This window comes from Sturnus vulgaris, chromosome 8 (genome assembly GCF_052056855.1).
Source record: "Sturnus vulgaris isolate bStuVul1 chromosome 8, bStuVul1.hap1, whole genome shotgun sequence".
Taxonomy (NCBI): Eukaryota; Metazoa; Chordata; class Aves; order Passeriformes; family Sturnidae; genus Sturnus; species Sturnus vulgaris.
Genome location: NC_142250.1, coordinates 22397839 through 22420368, shown reverse-complemented (window position 1 = coordinate 22420368; position 22530 = coordinate 22397839). Strand labels below are relative to the sequence as shown.

The window sequence follows — 22530 nt, the reverse complement described above, 5'->3', positions numbered from 1 at the left end:
TTTAACTTAGAGCAATGAAATCTGAGCTGACTCCATGTTTGACTCTGAGCATAGAAGCAAACATAGGTTAAAAAAATTATATAGGTTAAGCAATCATAACAGGTTTCCAGGCATTCTGTTAATCACTTCCTTGTCATAAGCATGTGGTGCACATACCACACACAGCATCCACCTATTACAGTAAAGCCAGAGGAACTCCATGGAGGTTACAACTCCTCTCTTCCTCAGATTTCATGTTGTGATGGTTGCTATCATTAGACCTACCCAATAGCAAATTCATGGGAGGGAAAAGAAAGTTACTCTTTTAGATAATGGGTCCATTAGACCCATGAGTAATCAGACTATTTTTGCTCCTGCAAGGAGCTCCCACTTCTGATGGAAACAGAGCATGTTTCTTCACACCTCTGCTGTCCCCAGGCACAGGATTTTGTACACAGGTCAGTGTGGAGTTCAGTCATTAACAGCACACTAAAAGCAACATTTTACTTCTGTTCTCCTGAGCAAACAACATGCTAATGCCAAGTAAGGTTCTCACTCACACCTAAGGACCCAAAGCTAAAGGTAATCCTTTCTAAAGAATATCAAAGATCCACAGACACTTCCACACATAATTTCATTTTCAAACCTTCTTCTCCTTTGGCATTCCTTTCCTCCCTGACTAAAAGTATCTTAATTTCTTCAAGAATGCAGCTTTGGATGTTTCACTTCTGGTTTCCTTTCCCCTATTCTGTTTCAAATAAGTTTACTTTTACCCTGAATTGACAGGGCCAGTTTCTAATTTAACTTTCCATTAATGTCAAAGGGGCTAAAGATCTTATTAATAATAAAATTTGCATTTATCTGTGCTACCATTTCCAGCTGCCCCACCTCCACTCCCCCTGTCCTCTTAATGCCTCCCAAGTTTTCATACAGGTAGAACCAGACTATTAACAATAGCTCTTTCCCAAATCCCTGCCATTATTTAGAGCTGACCACACCACTGCTACTGCCAGCTCCCCAGAATATTTGGGCTAGTCTGTCAGCTTCTATAAAGTCCCAGACCTGCGAGGTTGTGGCAACTGGAAGATGTTGCTATATTTCAAGATTCACTAATAATTTTAAAGAATCAATTAGTAGCAGAGCCAACATAAATTGTGGCTAGATATGCCAACCGTTTATCATAAATACTAATAAAAAACCAGGAGGTCTATTAAATTTACTGAAATATTTGTAATATGGGTGCAGATTTTTTTTCTCCCATCAAATGATTTAGAAAAAAGTATCTGTATCAAGACACTTGTGTTGCTTGCTTTAAAAAGCCACAATCTTTGCAATTTTTCTTACTGTCTTCACCTGAGTTCATAGCCCATCCCACTTAACAGCAATTGTGCCCACATTTCATACAGTCATCAGTCAGCAGGACTCAGCAGGAGCATTTCCTCCACCTGCTTAGGCTGCCCTGCAAACTCCTTGTTTGATGAGATGGCATAGACAGAACCACTTGTAGTTCAGGAGAAAACATGCTAATTGAAATAAATGCAAATTCTGCACAAGCAAAGACGTAGGAAGCAGTCCAGGAAAGATGTCACTCTTGTCATCCCTCATTAGGAGATTGCCCCTTCAATGGACCGAGTTTCTGGAATCCCCACTAATCTGGAATCCCCGCTAATGCTGTTGCGTAAATGGTTGATGGCAGGGTCACACCCAGGGTACCACAGAAGCGCTGCCCGTCACCTGCTCCCCACGGCACCGGTTTTGTATTCCACACACAGGAATAACTCTCACCTAATCAAAAGGTGTAGGTCCACACACTGAGCCTGTAAGTGCACCCTTTTGCACCTGCGCTGGCACTCAGCCAAATGAATTCACCCAGAGCTGTCTAAAGTTATACAACTGTTTACATACCTCATGAAAACATTTTATCTTCTTTTATGAGATATTATCTGCCTGTCTGTGACAATTTACATGCTTCACTCCCAGTCCATTTCTAAATCATCTGGAGTGAAGAGCCTAAGTGGAAAGCCCTATTTTGGTTTACAATCTGAGCAACTGCTTCTAGTAATTGAAGTTCAGAGAAAATAAGGTATTTTCTAGGTTTGTCTTACAGGCTTCTCCAGCAAGAACGCATAACACAGGCGAGATTCTGGATCCATTCGTAAACAGATCCCCAAAATCATGTCAGTGACACTTCTCCACACTTAGGACAAGCAATGCACAGGTCTGCTGTTTCCACATTCTACATGTCAATACAGGAGGCAATAAGTAAATTCTTTTTTTCCCCCTCGGTTAGTCTGGTCATTCCAGGCTCCTGAGGGGATCCCTCAGAGTGGTGTGGCAGCCATCCATGTTTCTAAGCCATGCCCAGCCCATGTGATGGGAGCAGACTGGGTGACCTCCCCGAGTCACTGGCACTGGATGAGGTGGCTGGGCCTGGGCACGGAGATGCCAGCGTGCTGGCCCACACCCTGCCCCAGGGAGGTGTCGGGCAGCCCCTCACTGCCGCCCCACGCACTGCGGCCTCGCCTTTGTGTGAGCTCCACCGTGTTTACTCTCCCACTTCCTTGTTCCACTCCAGTGCGAGGGCCATAAACCGCCCGGCTGGCACGGCTGAGCCCTTGGCAGCAGGGGCAGGAGGAAGAGGAGGGAGGGGGATGGCGGTCATCCCCTGGCTCTGTGCTGGGAGGGCATCCCAGGTGCCGCCGTGGTGGATGGGAGCACAGCCCTTCCCCTAGGGCTGGTGCCACCATCCACGGCGGGTCTCATGCCCACTGGCCACCCTCATGCCGGTGTCCAGGGCCACACCAGGAGGGAACAGGACCTATTTCCCCTTCTTCTCGGACTTCAGAGGCCACAATGCGACGGCCTTGCGCATCGGAGAGTCGTCTGCCCTGGTCTTCATCTTCCTGCTGTCGTTGGCGGGAAACGTCTGGGGCATCTGCCTGCTGGTGAGGCGGCACCGCCGGCTCTGCGCCGCCAACTGCCTCGTCCTCAACCTCTTCTGTGCCGACCTGCTCTTCATCACCGCCATGCCCTTCATCGCCGTCGTGCGCTGGACCGAGTCCTGGGTGCTGGGCAACGTCGTCTGCCACTTGCTCTTCTATGTGGTGAGCCTGAGCGGCGCCGTCATCATCCTCTCCCTGTCAGCCGTCAGCCTGGAGCGCGTCGTCAGCATCGCCCGGCTGCGCCACGCCGCCTTCCGCCGCCGCAAGGCGCTGGCCGCCGCCTTGCTCCTCATCTGGGGCTTCGCCGCCCTCTTCACCCTCCCGCTCTGCTGCTTCTTCACCGTGGTGCGGCTGCCCGCCCCCGCCGGCCAGGTGAGGGCGAGCGCTGGGCGCGCCCGCGGCAGCCGGGCCGAGCTGGGCCGGGCCGGGCCGGGCCGGGGGGCGCCGGGACCGACGGCGGTGGAGGCTCGTCCGCCTCTGCCACGGCGGGACAGCGGCCGGCGAGCAGATCGCTGGCAGGGCGGGCAGCGCTCTGCGTGCCGGGCAGGTGTGACGCTGTGCCCGGAACTCCCCCTCGTCCCGTCCTTCCCCAGACCGTCCCGTTAGATGGGAGACGCGCATCGGCTCCCATGGGATTCTCTTTGCGTTCCTCCGTGCGGCTCACAGATCCCCTTTTCAGCTCACATCTCCTTACCGAGGGATCAGCATCCTGGAAGAGTTGCCGTGCACCCGCAGCCCCCTCTGTACAAAATGACCATGCACAGATTTTTCTGCCTAATATTTTGAAATGCACACAAAAGTGCACGCAAAGTGACATTTGAATAAATGATTAAATTTACGGTCTGTAAGTTTCAATTTTAAAGTTGCCATTACAATTTGATATGAAATTAATGGGAGTATTCAAATTGTGGATATATCCATTTGTAATTGTATGGGCTTTTAAAACCATCCAATAATGTATTACTTGAATGCTTTGTCTAAGTAGAAAGTTTTCACAGTCTTGATTTAGTCTCGGCTTAGCCATGTTTTGCCCTAAGCATAGAGGGAGATAAGGACAATTCTGTACTGAAAATAATGGCACAATATTACTTCTTAATTTTTTTTTTTTTTTTTGTAAATAGGATATGCAAATTTGCACTCTGGATTGGCCCAGCACTGCAGGAGAAATAGTCTGGGATACGACCTCTGCCATTGTTTTCTTTCTGATACCAGGATTCATCATTGTCATCAGTTACTCCAAAATCTTACAGGTACGTTTTTCCTTTAAATTTTGTTGTAAAACAAAGGGGTGTAAACAATAACTCACTAGGCATCAGCATATTGTCACTGAATACAAATACATGTAAAGGAAACAAACATTATTTGTTCAATAAAATATATGATATAAAAAATGTGTATTTCAACCTGCACATAACAGCCTATATATTTCAATTAAGAACATGATTCAACAGCACATTACCAGAGGCCCAACATATGGTTTGTCTTCTTATATATATTGTTGAATACACTTCTTCATTTATGTGCTGTCCATATTTAAAGACTGTCAATCTCCTAAATGCTGAAAAACTTGAGCATCTGAAATAACCAAAAACTAGATTTTGCTTTCCTTGAGCCTGAACTCCAGTCATAAGGGATTTGTAAGAAAGCAGAGAAAGGCAGGACTAGAAAAAAAACCCATCCACTTTTTGATCTACTGGCTTTCTGCATCTGTTTTTAGTACACAGATCTCATTAGATTATACTTAATCCTCCACAATTTCAAATATTGTAAACAAAACCTGTAAATTAAACTCTCCACTTCCACTTTCTTTATAAGGGGATGATATTTAACATACATGCTGAAATATAAGCCAAGCCACCCAGTACCACAGAGTTTTAATCTATAGTCTATCAAGCATTATATTAGCATCTAAATTCCTTTTATACTATCTAAAACCAGAGTGAGAAAGATCTAGAAGTCTTCAAACCAAGCACTTCAAACTAGTCACTGCAATGCCTAGTTTTTAGCAATGTCCCACAAGATCCTTGATTCCTTTATTGGGCAATTAAACTTCTCATAACATGTATAAGAAAATTATAGGTTTTGGAAAGGTACCTCAACATACATGGAATATTGAGCAAGGAGTTAACTAATGAAATGCTGAGCACCAAGGGGCTGTGGATGCACGTGCCAGAGCTGGATGTAGGTGTAAAATGAACTAGGACCTAGAATCTGGTCTCCACATATCCTTGCCTATTGATCAAACTTAAACTTACTCACTATAAGCTTGAGGTAAATGCATTAGATGAACCTCTTCTAGTGAAATAAATGACTTGCAATCACATAATGCTGTAGGCAAAGAGCATAGAGTAACTCAGTGGAGAGTGTGAATCCTTCGAAAGAACTGCAAAATAATGCAGGTCAAGGAATGCCACAGTTCTTGGTCAGAGGCCAGGACAGAAATGGTGTTTGTCGTGTCCTTGCAGACTCCAGATTACAGGTAAATTTATAAAACAAAATGGCACATGGGGAGCTAGAAACCAAAATCAGTGTTGGAAATACTGGATTACAAGACATCCCTGTGCTGCTCTGCTCCTGCTTTTTTCTAACTTGCTAACAGCGATGCTAAAATACATTACCATTTCCCCTGAAATGAAGAAGGCTTGAGGTCCATAGCAGGATATAATTGATCTTCTCTCTGTCCAGGAAGCAACCAGAACTGAACTGGAGAATGTCTCAATCTCTGAGTCATTCCCAAGAGCAGACTCACTCCTTGTGAGAATGCTCCATTATGCCAGTGCACACATAGCATGATTCTCAGTATTGCTGGAATCAGTGCCAGACATTCATGTATTCATGTTACAACATTGATGATGAGGATGAGGATGAGGATGAGGATGGTGATGACTGACTACAGATATAAGACCTGAAATTTTTTAACAAATACACACTACTACAAATGTGTACTTCACAATTTACTCTGAAACCAAGTATTATTTTTACATAACACTTCCCAGAACCCTGGCAAAAATTCTAAATTAGAAGCCCTGATTTATAATTTGGTTTTCCATTGTTCTGCCTCTCAGGCAAGACTTTTTCAGAGGGAAGCTAGGGAAGATATCTGTGTTTTGGAAGTTAAATGCTTATATATATATATGACTTCTAAGTTCCTGTTTGTCGAAGTGTGGTCCAGATGCCCAGGATAGGTATCTATACTGGGCAGACCACAAAGGGATCCACAACAAACCACTGTCATCCCATTTCTCTTGAACACTTTCTTAAGATGCAGTTGTGTCTTATTTACCACAGTCCTGGTGATTCTTGCATTCTTAGTTCTAGACTGTGCAGCTCCTGCAGGAAAGACAGAAAGTATTTATAGGGGACAGATACAAATTCTGTACATTCTGTACATGGAGGTTCTGTACCAGTTTTCAACAGTGGAGACTGAGAAGTGCACACACTTCCCAGTTTTCCTACTTTTATACTAGAAGTGGATATTAGTCCTTTGGATTTTGTGAAACCTTCATTCTTACTAAGACAGGTTAGAACAACTCTCAGTTTGGACTGTTTGGAGGAATTAAACTAGTTTCTGGATTTCAGATGGTACAGCAGGAGATCATCAAGCTGGAAGAGTTTTACATGCTCAGGACATGAGAATTCTCTGCTCTTTTTAAATAGACGAAGCAGCTAGTGATACTGTCCCCTTCACAGCCTCAAAGCTGCTAAGAAACCCTTTTTTTCCCCACAGGTTTTGATTTATACACTTACATTATATTGAATTATTTAGAAGACGTCTAGATTCTTAATGAGTATTTATCTCTGGGACAAATTCAGAAAACTGCAAACAGAATAAAAAATTACTCTCTCTAAATATTTTCCTCCTTACCTGTACCAGGAAGTTAAAAAGTGTTGCTAGTATTAATGTTATCCTTCCTGCTGCTTCTGCTAAAGGGAAAAGTGGCAGGAGGAGTCTTACCTTTGACTTTCCTATGTAGACAGCTAATTGATCAAGGCTTTTGAAAACATCCCTTCTATATGCATGCAGGGGATAAAGTGGCCTCTCAGTTATTTAGCACTAATCTTTGTTTGCTAAATATTTCAGTTTTATTTTAATTTATTTGCACCAGATGTATGAATGTAATGAACTTTATTGTGCCATGCCAACTTCAGGGATGATGGGGATGTAGAGCAGGAGATTTAGAGTTTTCTGCAAGCCACTGGGTTCAATATTTTACCTAATGGCAGATAATGTATACCCATGAATACTAGGTTTCCAAGCTACCCATAGACTAGTTTCTCACATCAGAGAGTACTTCTACAAGACACAGATTTTTATAATGACTGTAAGGATCTGTAAGATTTCATGCTAGTTCATAGAAAGCAATTGTGATTACTGTCTGAAGAGCTAAGTGTGACACAAACCAATACATAATAAATTCATGCTCCTTCTAATACCTACCTTATAAAATCAGCATGACCATAAGAGAATTGGATCTCATCCCTTCTTGTGCATCAACAGTATTGTTAACTATATTCCAGTCTGCATTTATGAAAAAAAATCTATGGCTTTCTTTAGATAGAACAAATGACATCATAATTCAAATTGGATGAGATTTCATGAGTAATTAAGACTATTTTATGTTGAAAAGTATTTGTGGCTGGTAGAGAGCCGTGAAAAGAACAACCACTTTGCCTAATATTGAGATGAGTTCACAGGTGAGAGGAAAAGAATTGCTAGTGAAGTGAGAACATTTGAAATGGAAACATTGACAAAAAGTACAAATGAATTCTGCAATCCATTTTTTTGTAGTCATTTTTCAAAAGAAAATATCATGTGCCAATATTTACTTTTTCAATTGTAGAAATGTTTCAGTGAAAGTTGCTTTCTTCTCTTTTACTGCAGATTACAAAAGCATCAAGAAGAAGTTTAAATGCTGGTTTAGCCTACTCAGAACATCATCAGATTCGTGTTTCCCAGCAAGACTACAAACTATTTAGATCCCTTTTTCTGCTGATGATCTCTTTCTTCATTATGTGGAGCCCAATTATAGTAATTATTTTTTTAATTTTAGTTCAGAACTTCAAAAAAGATTTAAATATTTTGCCGTCAGTTTTCTTCTGGATAGTATTATTCACTTTTGCCAATTCTGCTGTCAACCCAATTCTGTATAATGTTGCCCATTTCAGACGTAAATGTCAGGAAGTTCTTCTCTGTTGTACAGGGAACCATGAAAGGCAGGGAGCAGGTTCAGAAACCACTGCCAAAAGAAGTAACCGTGAACAGCCACATTTGTCTTTCATTACCAGATAATTATTTACAGTCCGAGCTGTGCCACACTTTGGATTTTGTCTATGCTATCCCAGGCCACATAGGTCATTATGTTATAGTATTACATGCCAGAGGAGGCAGAAAAAAAGCTAAATATGTATTTTTAATTCCTGCAGGTAAAATTCTCTTGACTTCATTGCTTTGCCTCAGTGAGATTCGGACAATTTAATCCAATGGATTGGATTCTTCTCTTACGCTGAAATAAACAGAAATATGGCAGTAAACTTAGTGAATGTAAAATAGTTGAATTAAATACTTTAAACTTTCTAGTGAAAATGTTCATCCTCAGAAAGTAGCTGCTTTTTTAAAATCCAGTTTTTAAAGGGAACTTGATTAAACACTTCAATTACTGACTGCCTGGATGTATGTTTGAGCAGCGTAACTGAAACAAGGTAATGAACATGTGTTATCACCAAGTAAATGACCAGTTTGGTTCCATCTCAAATTAGAAATATGGACTTAATACATGTGAATATACAAGTAAAGAATAAATAAATAAAAGATTGTCATGTGTAAAATATTTCTCTTGAAAATATGGATATTTTTATGTCTTTTTATGTCTTCATATAATAAAGTTCATTAGTGATATATATATGGTCACTGAAATTCCTTTCTCTTTTCTAAATGATTTCCAGTATTTTATAGAGAAAATACAATGTTCTGTTTGAAAAAAAAAAACAACATATACTTGGAGGTTTATGATAAATACTCTTTTAGTCAGAAATTGAAACCACGTAAAAAGCAAGATTAAATTCTTAATTATCACCATGTGTCACCAAGTCAAAACAGTTCACTATCAGGCTACTAATGTAACCAATGTCTACATATGTACAGATTTGCATACAATTTGCATCCCCTGTAATCCAAATTTATTAAAATGTTTCATTGGTTTATTAACAAGGTGAGCTACACAGCTCAGATAAATATATTGAAAATCTAAATGAAGCCATTTAAAACATTTTCCACAGAACATATGATCATTGTGTTAACTTTACATCCATGGTGCTGTTACATGGTTTCTTTCCACAGGGCTGGATCTCCTTAAGAGCAAAATCCTGAAACACACAAAAACCACAGTTGTGTTTGTCAAACACTCTAGACAAAATTTAACTACACAAACTTTCACCAAATTTAAAATGCATACATATCTAATGTCTTTCAAATGCTCTTGAGTCCAGCAGTCTGTTACTTGTAATAATAATGCCATTATCTTACCCTGCAGTTTATAATTCCAAGGAATTTTCAACTTGGAACAAAATGAGAATTCACCCAATCTATTACACCTCTCCTGAGCATTTTAATACTTTTGCAGACAAGGTACTGGGCAGATCAGTGATAAAAGAGTGTCTTTCAGTGATGAAAGAGTCTATACTTCAATAAGGTTCTAGTTATTTACCTAAAAAGAATTAATTTAAGAATATCTTTCAACAAAGTAAGAATCTTCTGACCCCCAAAACTTCTAATGGCAATAGTAAATTAGCAGAAAGAATATACCACTCTTTATTTCACAATTTTTGCTTCTAGAAAATGCTAACAAGATATGCAGATTTCAGCTCTACTGACATGACATTATATTTACAAGTACTCTCACTCAATATTGACACTGACATTACACAGCTTAAAGTTACTTGAGCTATTACTCTGAGAGACTAAATGTATCCTAGTTTGAGCTATTTCAGAAGGAGCTACCATCATAAATGGAGTGTAAGTTAAAACAAAAACCTTTCATTTCCTAGGTTTCTCTTTTCCATTGAACAGCCAGTACAGATATTTTAATTTTTTTTAAATCAAGGTAAGTTTTGTACGGCTATTAACTGAGGGGACACACACACACACACACACACACACACACCCCCACACCCACACACACACTCTTAATTAGCTTTAAGACATAGGCAGAGTGTGCACAATTAGCAACAGATACCAGCCTATTCTTGCAGGACTTACTACCATCAGTCAGAATTTTATCACAGTAACAATGGGATGCAGGTCAGTGCAGAAAATTGAAGTTGGTTTGTTTCGGTAATAATTCTGTAGCTCTTAATAGCAGAGTTAAAACTGAAGTAGTAAGGCTTCCAATCCACACATAAGGAATTAAGCTAATTTTGAAAGAGTTTCTAATATGAACCTTCCAAGATTTTTTTTTTTTTTCAGCTCACAATCATTCCCTCAGTCCCAAATGTCCTTACTTTGCAGGAACTTTGGCTTAATAATACTGGGGAATTCAGAATCAACTAATAATAGGGTCCTGACCAATAAAGGGGAAAATGCAAATTGTTGGATTTAAGTTCAATTTATACTTTGATACTAGGTTTATAAACCCTGGCATAATCCTTAATAAAAAAGTACCCGGGCTCCTATTTTTCATTTGAGAACTACAAAACTCACACGGTCATATCAGACACTGCACTCAACACCTAACAGCTGAGTTAAGGGTATCAAAGAACAGCATGACTTGGTAGATTAGATATTTGATATCTATAACAAACTAGAGGAAGTATGACCAACTTTTAAATTATATTAGATTTAACAGAATATCCCTAAACATCTGATTATTTGGCTTTCTCATTTTCAGAAATTTTCATTCTTGCTGGACTTGATTTGAAAAGCAGGGAATCCAGGATTCAAAACAGAAAAGTATCATCAATTTATATAATGACACTGTTTCTTTTCTATCCTACCATTTGTGCAATCATACAAATCATTCACAGCAGCTGATTCCATTTGCATTTATGATATCTCTTATTCTTGACTGTTCTAAGTGTCAGCTGACTTATGTTGTCTCCAAATTCTCATTCAAGACAATTTTTTTTTCATTATTGTCAGGCCCTTTTCCCAGGTCACTGATTAATACAGTAAACACCACCTACTTCAGGAGAGTAGGTGACACCCTTTCTTCAAGGCACGCTGTTATCAACATACTACTTTACAGCATGGCAATTCATTACTCTGTGTTTATGGATCAGATAAACAGGTAATAGAGCCACAGCAGCTGACTTCGCTGATCTGTTCTGACTTTCTTTGTAAAACGCAAAAGTTCCTTCAGTCAATGCCGGTTTGTTCTAGCATGTAATTGACAAAATCCTTTAATCTTGATTTACAGATTTCAGTGATGAAGAACACACAACAGCTCTTGGTAAACTGTTCCAAAGGTTAATGACCTTTGGAGTTAAACAAATGGCTGTTTATTTCTGCTCTGAATGTGTCCAGTTTAAAGTTCCATCCATTTAAATGTATTATTTCAGTGTTTGCAAGTCCTTTTCTATCCAATTCCAATTCCTATTGCTTGTGTGGACAAGCACAGACTTTGCTCAGGTCAGCCTTTAACCTCTTTCTAATGAGAAAAGATTAAGATCTTTGAAGCACTCACTAGAGGAGACATTTTACAAACTTTCAATCATTTTCTCTGCTCTTCTTTGAAACTTCTAATTCATCCTTTTCCCAGTTATGCTTATCACAAAACATGACATAGCAATTAGACCTATGCCAAGCACAACAATCTCATGTGAGTCTTGGTTTATGTTTCCAGGAATTGTGTTAACTCTTTTGCTCACATATTACATTGGGAGTTCCCATTCAGCTGATTCACCAGTCGTTTTTCATAAATAGCATGTCTTCCAGGATGCGAGGAATGTCTTCCAGGATGCAAGGTACTGCTATTATATTGGTTCTAAATATTTTGATTTTTCTCCTTCACTTTTTACAATTCCCCACTCTGGGTGTAATTCTTATGAGTAAGTACCTTATGGCTTCTTCAAGATTATTACCATTTGGCCTTTTGTAATATACTTGAGCACAAGTGAGCTAATTCCCCATGTTGTAAGCTCAGCCTCACTATATGACTCAAGATAGTATCATGTTTCCAGTATGAGGGCTATGTCCCTCTTCCACACCTCTTTGTGAAACAGTTGGCATAAGGACTTGTGAGAAAGGGTCTTCTATAAGGTATCCTTTCCAAGGCTTCTACTTTCCTTAAAAGCCTTTTTGAAGAATTTCTCCAAGTATTTGAACAAGGGCAAAGAGATCTGATAAAAGCTGCCCTATTACTTTTTACTGTAGCTATGAAGTTTATCCTTACCATGTTTACTCACACTACATTGATTTGATTGTTTTACAACTTCCTCTAATTACTGTTTCAGCTGATCTGATAAGCTGCATGAAAAACTATGTACCTCAGCTCTCCTTCAGATAAGGGAAGTAAAAGTTGGAAATAACTTATTGCAAGCTCTAAGTTTTCAAAAGACAACATTAGAGCCACTAAGTAAAAGGCTTTATGCATTTGATATCTAATGAGGAAGAGTATTCCAGTGCTTTAGTCATTAAATCCTGAAATAAAATTCTTCAGAAAAAAAAAGTTCTCACCATTATGAGTGATAACTCTGTATTTTCTGTCCAAACAGAGATCCATCTGCCTTTGTCTGACAATTTTCAGTGCATCTGGAGGCAGTCCCTTGGGATCCCGGGAGAACACAAAGGAGTAGCTATCAGCACAAGTGCCATCTGCATTTAGCTGACGGCAGGAGTAATGAAGAGCATATGTATCGTAATCTGTGTCCACTACCCAGTGATCGTCATCTGGAAGAAGCCATAGCAAAGAAGGAAAAGTGTTAGAGACATCAGTGAAATCTAGTAAATCAGAAAGAATTGCTGCCACAACTCTGTAAAGAAAATACTAAAATGAAGATCATGTATGAAGATATAGGTATACATATGTATAATATATACAAATTATAACAGATTAGCTTTTCATTTATTCCTGTGTCCAGTATTTAATTCCATGTTTATTTTTTTAAAACAAAATAAAGATGGACATGCTAGGCCTGCTCAAGATGATTTAAATCCATAAATATTTTCCTACCAAGGATGCTACTTAGACTGCATTGTTAAGGAAAAAGATTATCATGCAGTTTGTATGTGTATTAGAAGTGTATTTGCTACAAGTTCTGCCATAAACCCTCTTCTTAAAACACAGTTACAATTTCAGAGAATTCTTAACCGTTTAGCTATGTAATCTGACAAAACACACTCTGTTCTAACAGAAGTGAGGCTGTTTCAGTGTTTGCAGCAAAACCTAACATATCTGCACCTTCCTCTCCTGGAGCAAAAGATTCTCCCTTGCAGTACATCTGCATTGGTGAAGACAACACTCTGTTGTCTTCCCCTTCTCTCCTCTGGGGGACACCTGACTTTTTAGAAGAGTAGAGTTTGAGATCAACCAGCAATCTGCAGAACCCATAACTCAGCAGCATATTCTGAGAAGACTTGGGATCTATATAAGACAAATTGGCATCCAAAATATGCTTTGTAACCATGTCTTTGGATGGAATGGAGCTCCTGTCAGCTCCAAATTCTACCTGCTTCTCTTGGAACCAACCCAAAGAAATATCTTGAGCTACAAAGTGTCTGAATCTCTACTTGGCTCAAGGAACTGATTTTGCATAGGGTGTGAGAGATGACATAAAAGTATGAATATATCAATATATACATATGACCATATTTGTCTCTTAAAACAGATAAATCTCTACATTTGCAGACACAAGACCAAACAAAATAACATTTTCTAAATCCTCTTCCCTGCTTGGCCAGCTCTGACATCATGCTCCAGAGAGAACAGAAGCATCTGGTAACTGAGTTCTGAACTGAAACAAGTATTAAAATATTTCATTTGCCTTTCATTTCTTTCCAAACAGTGGCTTTCAATTATATTGTTGGGTAACAAACAAAAGAAATATGAAGATATACAAAGGCCAGGTCTTCACTTGTTTGAAGAAAGCCAACCTGCTGTCTCATATAAAAAGTAGTTATATGCCAACCTGCTGTCCCATATAAAAAGTAGTGATTACCTTGTTCCCATTAAGCCTTGCAATATGATAGTTAATGAGTCTTTTAAGTGTGTTTAAGAAATTCAACAGTACTTTTTCCTTCCCCAGCACGGACATAGAACATAACTATGTTATGCAGGTAGTCTTCTGCATCTTCTATAGTTAAGTACTCACTTCCTTTCTGCAGAAAAGAGGCGACACCCCAGTACTTCATCTTGAACTTGGCAGGATCCTCTGTGTCAGTGAAAGAGCCGATCATGTCAGCACAGACATCCCAGTTACTGTAGCCAGAGACAAAGAAACATCACATTCCAATCTAAGAGCACAGGTTCAGTTTGACCAGCACAGGGATAGCAGGTAGGATTGGAGCAGTAGCTTAGTGAAATGGAACAAGAGGAGAATGGCAAACAGCTTACTTGAAGAGTCTCACTCTGCCCTTTGCAGTGGCAGTCATTTGTCCATTCTCATCTACGGTGAATTGGGCTACCACATTGTCCTGCAGAAACAGCCCCTCAGGATCTTTTTTTGCCATAGCATACCAGGTGCCACTGTACTGCAAGGAAATAAGAAAGGCTGCAGTTAGACCTAGAACAATGGAAATGTTACAACCAGACAGTACAGAAGAGGGGAGGTGACAGAGGGAAGAGCATGCAGATCTTTGACACCATGCCTCAAAGGTGTACCTAAGAAACAAATCTAGCTGTTTCAACAGCATAAACCCATCAATACATCCTAGTGAAGTCATAATTTCTAGAAAATACTGACCATTCTTTGGTAATTGTATCTGTATCTGCAGTCATCCAGTACAAGGAATACAAAATTTAGTAGAAAAAGGAATAACAACTGGCAGATCTTGACAGATCTATGTATATTTTTTTCCTTGCAATGGTGTCTGAAAACATCGGAGTATTAATGTTTCATAGAAACAACCAAGTCAAGATATTCCTTCTGCTTATACCCAAGAGTTTGAGACCAGTCTGCTAAAGCTCAGTTTCTGCAGTATTCTTGATGGTGCATCAAGATCCAATATCTGTGGAGGTGTGGACATCACACACTTTAGCTGTTTCTCAGTATTACAGTCTATGATTTTGAAATGTGACCACTGTGCTACTGAATACCAAATTTTGTAGCCTGGAAAGAGCTATGCAAAACATCACAGATCCAGGAGAGTAAAGAAGATTTACCCTGGTCTTGTCGAAGTTCTCCTTGACTTTGAAGCTGCTTACTCTGCAGTCCCGCTCTGCAGTGCTGCTGCCCAGCAAGGCCAGTGACAGCAGCAGCAGCCAGGGCAGAGCTCTCTCTGTGTGGGCCATCCTGTCCCTGAAGCAAACAGAGAACAGCATCAGAAACAGGCTCTGTCACACAAGTGAAGGAGGAAGGCTGCCCTGATAAGTCGCCAGAAATCATGCAGCTTTCCCTGATGCATGTGCAGCCAAGGCACTTGGTTATCCCCAGCCCACAACAGCAGGGTCCCTTACAGACAGCGCCGGTCCCTGCAGCCTCTTGAGAGCCCAAGTGTTGATGGTGGTGGCAGTGCCCAGACAGGGAATGCTTTATGTACCCCTGGGGCTTTCGCAACCTGCTGAGCCACGGAGCCAGCACTGGACAGGCAGTGGGGAGGCGGGCTGATGGATGCTGCAGCCTGGGGCCCCTTCATAACAGCCTCTTGTGTAACACCCATGGGCTCGGGTGGCCTTTGACCCTGATCTGCAGCCAAGCAGGCACTAGGAGCAAATGCCTCTCTTTGCTTTTCCCAACCCAAAAGTAGAGCTTACACCTGGGGGAAGGGGTGTGCACATGTGTGGGGAGAACAAATGGAATGAGAGGCATCCCACCTTTGCATGGTGGAGAGTGAATTGCCTCCATCTCCTCTGTGATTTTATACACTGCAGTCCAAAATCCACCTTACCCAATATGCTCAACCCAGCTACAAGGTGCAGACTTGTTTCCTCCACCTCCTCCTCAAAGTCCTTTCCTCTTTTATTCTGATAAACAGTGGCAACCATAATACTTGCAAGTTTCTGCTCATCTTTCTGAAAGCCTGGTCATGCCAGAACCTCTTCCAGTCCTCATTTCTGGTTCCCTCTTGCATCCAAAAGGCACTCTTGGGTGCTAAATCATCTCCTGAGCAGCTCCCAGCAAGAGGAACGGGGGCCCTGCAGATCTACAGGATGGTGAAAGAGCCCTTTAATATGGTAGCAGGACTTAAGTGTGGCCTGCAAATACCTAAGTGCATGTACACACCACATTTGGCCATTTGAACATCTGATTAATTTTAAATCAGATATTCCATAATTTCCATTCTGTTTTTTGGCAAACTGTTTTCAGTTATATAAACCATAATTTTCTCCTGTCCAGGCAAGTTTTGCTGCCTCTCAGTCAATATTTGTTCTCTAGTTTCAACATCTTTAGGAAGCATTAGAGAAAATCTGTTAATTATTTTCTAGGCATGTAACCAGAGCAGGACAGGAATGATTGTTACCAAGAGAACTAATTCACCTCCTTTTTTCACCTCCCACTTTCTTAAAGAATAAAGGCAGAAGCCTGTTATTTGAAAGGCTGGTATTCATTACTTTAAGAATCAAGTAAAAATATAATTTAAATATGGAGATACCAATGTAGTATAAAAAATACCTCAATAGTAGCCAATGTACAGCTTTAATCAATTTATTCAGCATGGCCTTTCCCAGAAGTTTACTTAATATTCCTTTCATGCACTCATAAAAATATTAGACTTCTTACAGTTGCTGTCCTTTACAATCTCTTCTCATATACAATGCAAACAGTCTGATTGATTTATCTTCCTTTTCTGCTTTATCTTGGAGGCTTTTTGCACAGTGAGTATGTCTTATTCACTGTCTCAAACATCTACTGCTCAAGGCTGAGCAATCTATTCTTCCATGTCTGCCTTTGATTTCCTGGATAACATCAGACAGTAAAAATTCCACTATATTAAATATTAAGCTTCTATTTACAGTAAAGAACATATTTAACACAGGGAACTAGAAGGGTGTATGTATATTAATTGTCCTGAAACTTTCAGTGGTAGCTTTGCAATACGTTAACATTTCCATTTTTAAGCTGAGATTTTCAAATTTGCTAATTCCTACAAAGACTGAAGAGAAAAAGTAAACTCTGTTCTTCTGACTTTCAGAATCTTGCTCTAGTCTGGCAATGGTGATACCAGTGATACACATACACTTTTATAAAACCTTTACAAAACACTCACTGGTCTTAATATATGAATTCATCATATGAAATATGAACAAAACCAAAATCAACATGGATTTTCTTTGTTCAGTGTCTCACATGACTGACAGCAATAAAATGGATTATAGCTTAATTCATAAGCTTTGAATCTATTACTTCATTTACTACCAAGGAAAACTATTATTTTTTTATTCTCTGCCAATTTGTGAAACGTTATCCTTTCTCCTAAGCTTGTCCTGTTCAAAAATCTGCATACTTCCTTATATTACTAGAGACGTTCTTGCAGGATCAAATCTATTCCACTAAAGTTTTTTCAATAGCATAATTGTCTATGAAGTTTTCAAAGGAGTCTACAGTCACTCATCCACATAAATCAAAACCTGCTGAATTCTGACCACCTCTGAAATTCTAGGTTAGTGTTCCTGTTACAAATACTGCTATTGTCAGAAGATTTACAGACAGGAAATGAAACCAGGTGTCAATGAAACAAAAATTTACTTCTGTTAATAAGTTTTAGTAAGATCAGTTTTAAATGTATGCAAGAGATGTTACAGTCTCCTAAATTAATCTGATGTTATAACTAAATCAGAGACATGTAATTTTGTATAAGTTCTGGCACACTATTTCATTAATTGTGTACCTCTACTGATCTCTGCAATATTTCATAACTCATATCTATCTGGTGGAGGTGCCTGACAGACTTAGTAATTATAACTTCCACTCATTCAGGTCCTCAAATCTGGGATCTCTACAAACTCTAGACAATGCCCACAGAAACTCTTCTTTTGATATGTTATCATTGGAAATTTGGGGCAATGCAGCTACAGTGAAATCACACCAGTATTTCCCAGTCAGATTTAGACAAGTGCAGAAAAGAAGCCAGGCAAGTCAGAATGACATGAGGGCTACACAGGGAGCTGGGCTCTGCCTCCTCTGCTTTAGCTGTACCTCCAATACTGCCTACCAGAGACACGGCTTACATTGATGAAGTCCTTTCAGAGCTACCGATGAAGCACTTCCTTGGTTCGGTGGGACAAGGTTTTTAGGCAAAAAGGCTGCTCTGTTGTTGGTTACGTCAAGATCAGGGTATGCTGGGGGGTGAATGGAAGGTTTCTGGCAGATGAGCATCACTATAGCAATTCAAGGGTGAATTCTTCCTCAGTCCTAAGAGATATAGCAGTGCCAGCAGAACTGTGTAAACTCATAAAGAGTGTAAACTTTGCCTCAGTTAAATATCGTTTGGATTGACTGGGGTCTGAGTTTGCTTGAGAAATGATGTCAGGGAATGATCCTCATCCAGACCTAGATATTCACCTCACAGATTTATACTTCTCATGCAAATGGAAAGGAACTTGGGCCAGGATATCAATTGAATCTGAGAGGAATATACATAGATAAAGTCAATGATATCCAAGGATTTCTAGGTTCTGGGAAAGCTCAGACAATTATATTTAAGAGAATTATTAAAATATTGATGAATGATTTAAATATTGATAAGTTTCATAAATGACTTCTGATACCTGAGGCTGGTAGTGTATTATGAATATTACAGATTTTTTTTTAAGTCACTACGTATTTTTTTGAACTCTAATGAGAGGGAAAGAAGGTCTTCTACCTTTGAATTTTGCCAAGAGGACAGAAAAGGGGCTAACTTCTGGCAGTGATTCTGTGACTGGATTATTTTCTACATTAATAGCATGTAAAACTCTGCAATATTTTCAATTAGGTATAGCAAAGAAAAAATATGGAAGGCAATGGCTGGAAAAAAACTTCTATTGTAGGAATTATTTCATCTTTATTTATGACTTTTAAAAAAGGAAGAAACTAGTCAAATAGCTATTTAAAACATTTTTAGTGCTGCAACTTTCAAGCTTTACATATTCAAAGAATTAAAATTTTATTTTTGTTCACAAGAATAAGTCGAGCTCTTAGGAGAAAGTTGACTAAAAAAGTGCTCGTAAGAAATGGATCACCCATTTCCAGACAGACTACACATAGATTGAAAGAGTTTTTGCTGTCTTCTCTTGATTGTTTATTTATAGAAGGCCATTCACAACATGGGTATCCATTAAACTCTCAGAGGCAGATTTGCAGGCAAATGAATGACCACTGTGTGCACAGAGCAGGGGATGCAAGTGTAGCCACTGCCCTGTGAAACCAGACTCCTGTCAACAACAAATGGCACGAGCTGAGCCAAGGAGCTCCGTGTACTTTGTAAATGACAATAGTGTAAGCTGTCGCCATCACAGCTGTTCCTCTTGGTGGCAGTCTGAGTACAGAGGTCAAGGACAGATGGGAATAGAAAAGATTGCCCTTTGCTCCACGCCAGCCTGTGTACTACCTGTTTTTGTAATTTAATGACGCGACATTTTGTTTAGGGAGTAAATTTACACTGAACTCTTTACAAACAGTATTTATTAACAAAACTAATTTTAAATGGTATTTCTATTTTCTTTAGCAAGTCTTTCTGAGGATTGTGATTCTGAATTGAAATTCTTTCTGGGCATATTACTAAAATGGAAACAATTGGAAACAAAGATCTAAACAGCCAACAGGCTGGCCAGCCAGATGAGAAGAGCTCTAAATTATAAATGATGGAAGACACAGACATGATGAAGTGAGTCTAGCAATGAACCACAAAGATCACAAAGCAATAGGAGAATCTCACAAAAACAGAGGCTGAGAGGGTTGGGACTCTTCAGCCTAAAAAGGCTTGAGGGGATCTTAAGAACATACATACCTGACTGGAGAGCATGAAGAAGACAGTCAGACCCTTCTCAGCAGTGCTGAATAACAATTTCAACAGTAAAAACTTGTCAAGTAACCTAAGATCACCAGAGAGTATATGTGAGAATGGCTGAGATTAAAAGGCTGCTGCCCTTTCCTTAGTCTGTATACTAAAATTCATGCTGACCTATGAAGAAATCCATGTTTTTGGTCAAAGCTGCAGTACATCTGGTAACTCAGGTTAACCCCTTCACACTGGACCGGCCATTTACTTCAGGAAATCTCCCCCAGAGTCTATAAACTCTGTTGATTACTAATTTCATGATCCCCCAGAGCTAATAATTGGTTGTTTTAAGAGAACATAAACATTTCCATCTATGGAAAAAGTAGTTACCTTACTATCTTCAGTGTTTATGTTTTTAAGATTATTTTTGTAAGACAAGAGATAGAGAATTATTGTAAAAGAAACATGAAATTCAGGATGTTTATAAGGGTTCCCAGAAGATACCAAGCCAGTGACACCAAAACATTTCAGTGCCAAAGCCTGGCTATGTTAGGGTCACACAGTACCTGTTGTAAAAACCTACAGAATCCATTTTCACAACCTATCCATTTAGAAAAAAACCCAAACATCTCTGAATATTCATTTCTTGGATTATACATATGAATCTCCAATATCCAGACAGTGACCACAATATTAACCACATCAAAAGTAATGTAATTAAAATAAGCACGTTTGATCTGTGTTTTTTTCAGAAAATCTTAACTGAATAAACCACATTAACTGCTATCAGGAGGGGCAGAGATGTTCAGATACAAACACTGAGCTGAACTGGGAAACCTTATAAATGCCTTTGACATTTACGTGCTGCCTGGATCTATTTAAATAACCGTGTCTGTCAGTTATCCTTCTTAGGAGTTTCCATGTATCACAAGGGCTCAGGAATGGTCTACTACTAAGAACTACTCCATAAATAGTTTGATTTCGGTAGGTACTAGGAACGTCAAAGGCAAATGACATCATATGTATTAAAATCACAAAGCACACATACTTCTGAGAGTCTTTGAAGTTAAATTGTTTAAATACAAATGTGCATTAGCTTTAATAAAGATAAAATGTACAGTAGTGTGGAAAAAAAAGGAGAATAAAGGAGGTAGAACAGAAAATAAAAGTCATATTCCAGCAGAGAAACTTTAAAATTCATTGCAACATTTCAAAAAGAACTTCTATTGGTTTCTGGTATTTCTTTCCATGTCATTTCACACTTGACAGCACAAGAGTGCAATTTTAAGAGTGAACCTAAATTAAGGAAAATACAATATGAATTGCTTTATGGTATAAGAGTGATAATGGGACAGCCCAGCTACAGCTGAAATATTTTGTTACAAAGAAAATGTATCACCTTACAGTAGTACCTAATTAAACAATAATCTTTATTTGTTATCTCGAAGTACAAATAGTGTAGTTTATCCTTTGTAAAAACAGATGAGCATGAGGGAGGTTTGGTGAAAGCATGATAAGCATTTTAGGTGATCTTGCACAGAGGAAAAAAAAGATAATAAAATGACAGTAAATTTGTTAGTTTACAAAAATGTAAACCCCCAATCTCCCTGCCCCCAAAGAAAATGGTATCACTTGGTAAGGTTGCCTGTATTAACTTATTCTCCCTCCAGAGAGTGACATGCCACTATATTTCACGGAATTAATGTGATCAAAATATAAAGAATTAATGTTTAAACTGATTTATCATGTGTGATAAAGATGAATGTGTAACTCTTACATAGAAGTCAATTTTTTAGAATGCTTTAGCTGGGCGTGGGACAGATCCTCTATAGGTACCTTCTACTTCAAAGAAACTACTATGTGGAATGTTCCAAAGTCAGTAAAAAAATATGACTGAACACATAATGCAAAAAAATGTTACTATTCCTTCTTATGATTTCATTGAGTCTTTTCGACATTCTCTTCTCTTAAAGCACAGAATGAAAAATAATAAGCTAGAAATAAGGAAGATGACAAGAAATAATTTAACTCTATATAGTTACATATAAAATTCTTTTCAAGTCTCTACTCTTTTATATTGATCAAATATTGAAACTGCTAATATTGAAATTGAGTAAGAATAAATGTGCCTTTCTTCTGCTGTTTTCTTGTAAACTGTGTGTGTGTGTACAATGGTGAGAACACTTTGCTGTGCTGCCACAAGTTCCAACGAGTCACCTGTCAAGAAGATGCTGCAAACTCACACACCCACCAGGGAGGGGCCTGTCCCCCAGGCTGCTAGGGCAGCAACCCAGTCAGAGAACAGGAGTCAGGCCAAAATGTGTTTGCAATGTGCTGATTTTCATACATAGTTTAAAAACTGCAGAGCATCTGCAGTATGGCAAAAATTAGTGCCATCATAGTGCTTCATATCATGGTCAGAGGGAAAAGTAATGTTAGGTGTCATTGAGCATCTATCAGTGACCTGGTCTTCGTGCTCGAGAGTATCTGTGTCAGTTGCCCATGTTGATTCTTTGAGATCTGTTGATAAAAACAAAT

General features: G+C 39.3%; 2 protein-coding genes across 2 annotated transcripts; one reads left to right on the top strand and one right to left on the bottom strand.

Moving 5' to 3' along the window:
* Window positions 1-2741: 2741 nt before the first annotated feature.
* On the top strand, window positions 2742-8897 carry FFAR4 (free fatty acid receptor 4). The gene is made up of 3 exons (XM_014875390.2): window positions 2742-3293; window positions 4043-4171; window positions 7804-8897. Exons 1-3 carry the CDS (start codon window positions 2760-2762, stop codon window positions 8209-8211), a joined length of 1071 nt encoding a protein of 356 aa, XP_014730876.1. The 5' UTR covers window positions 2742-2759; the 3' UTR covers window positions 8212-8897.
* A 27-nt stretch (window positions 8898-8924) lies between these two features.
* Window positions 8925-15783, bottom strand: RBP4 (retinol binding protein 4). Its single transcript, XM_014875389.2, has 6 exons — window positions 15530-15783; window positions 15236-15371; window positions 14468-14604; window positions 14226-14332; window positions 12592-12804; window positions 8925-9284 (listed from the first exon to the last, which is right to left on the bottom strand). Exons 1-6 carry the CDS (start codon window positions 15730-15732, stop codon window positions 9271-9273), a joined length of 810 nt encoding a protein of 269 aa, XP_014730875.2. The 5' UTR covers window positions 15733-15783; the 3' UTR covers window positions 8925-9270.
* Between the last annotated feature and the right edge of the window lie 6747 nt (window positions 15784-22530).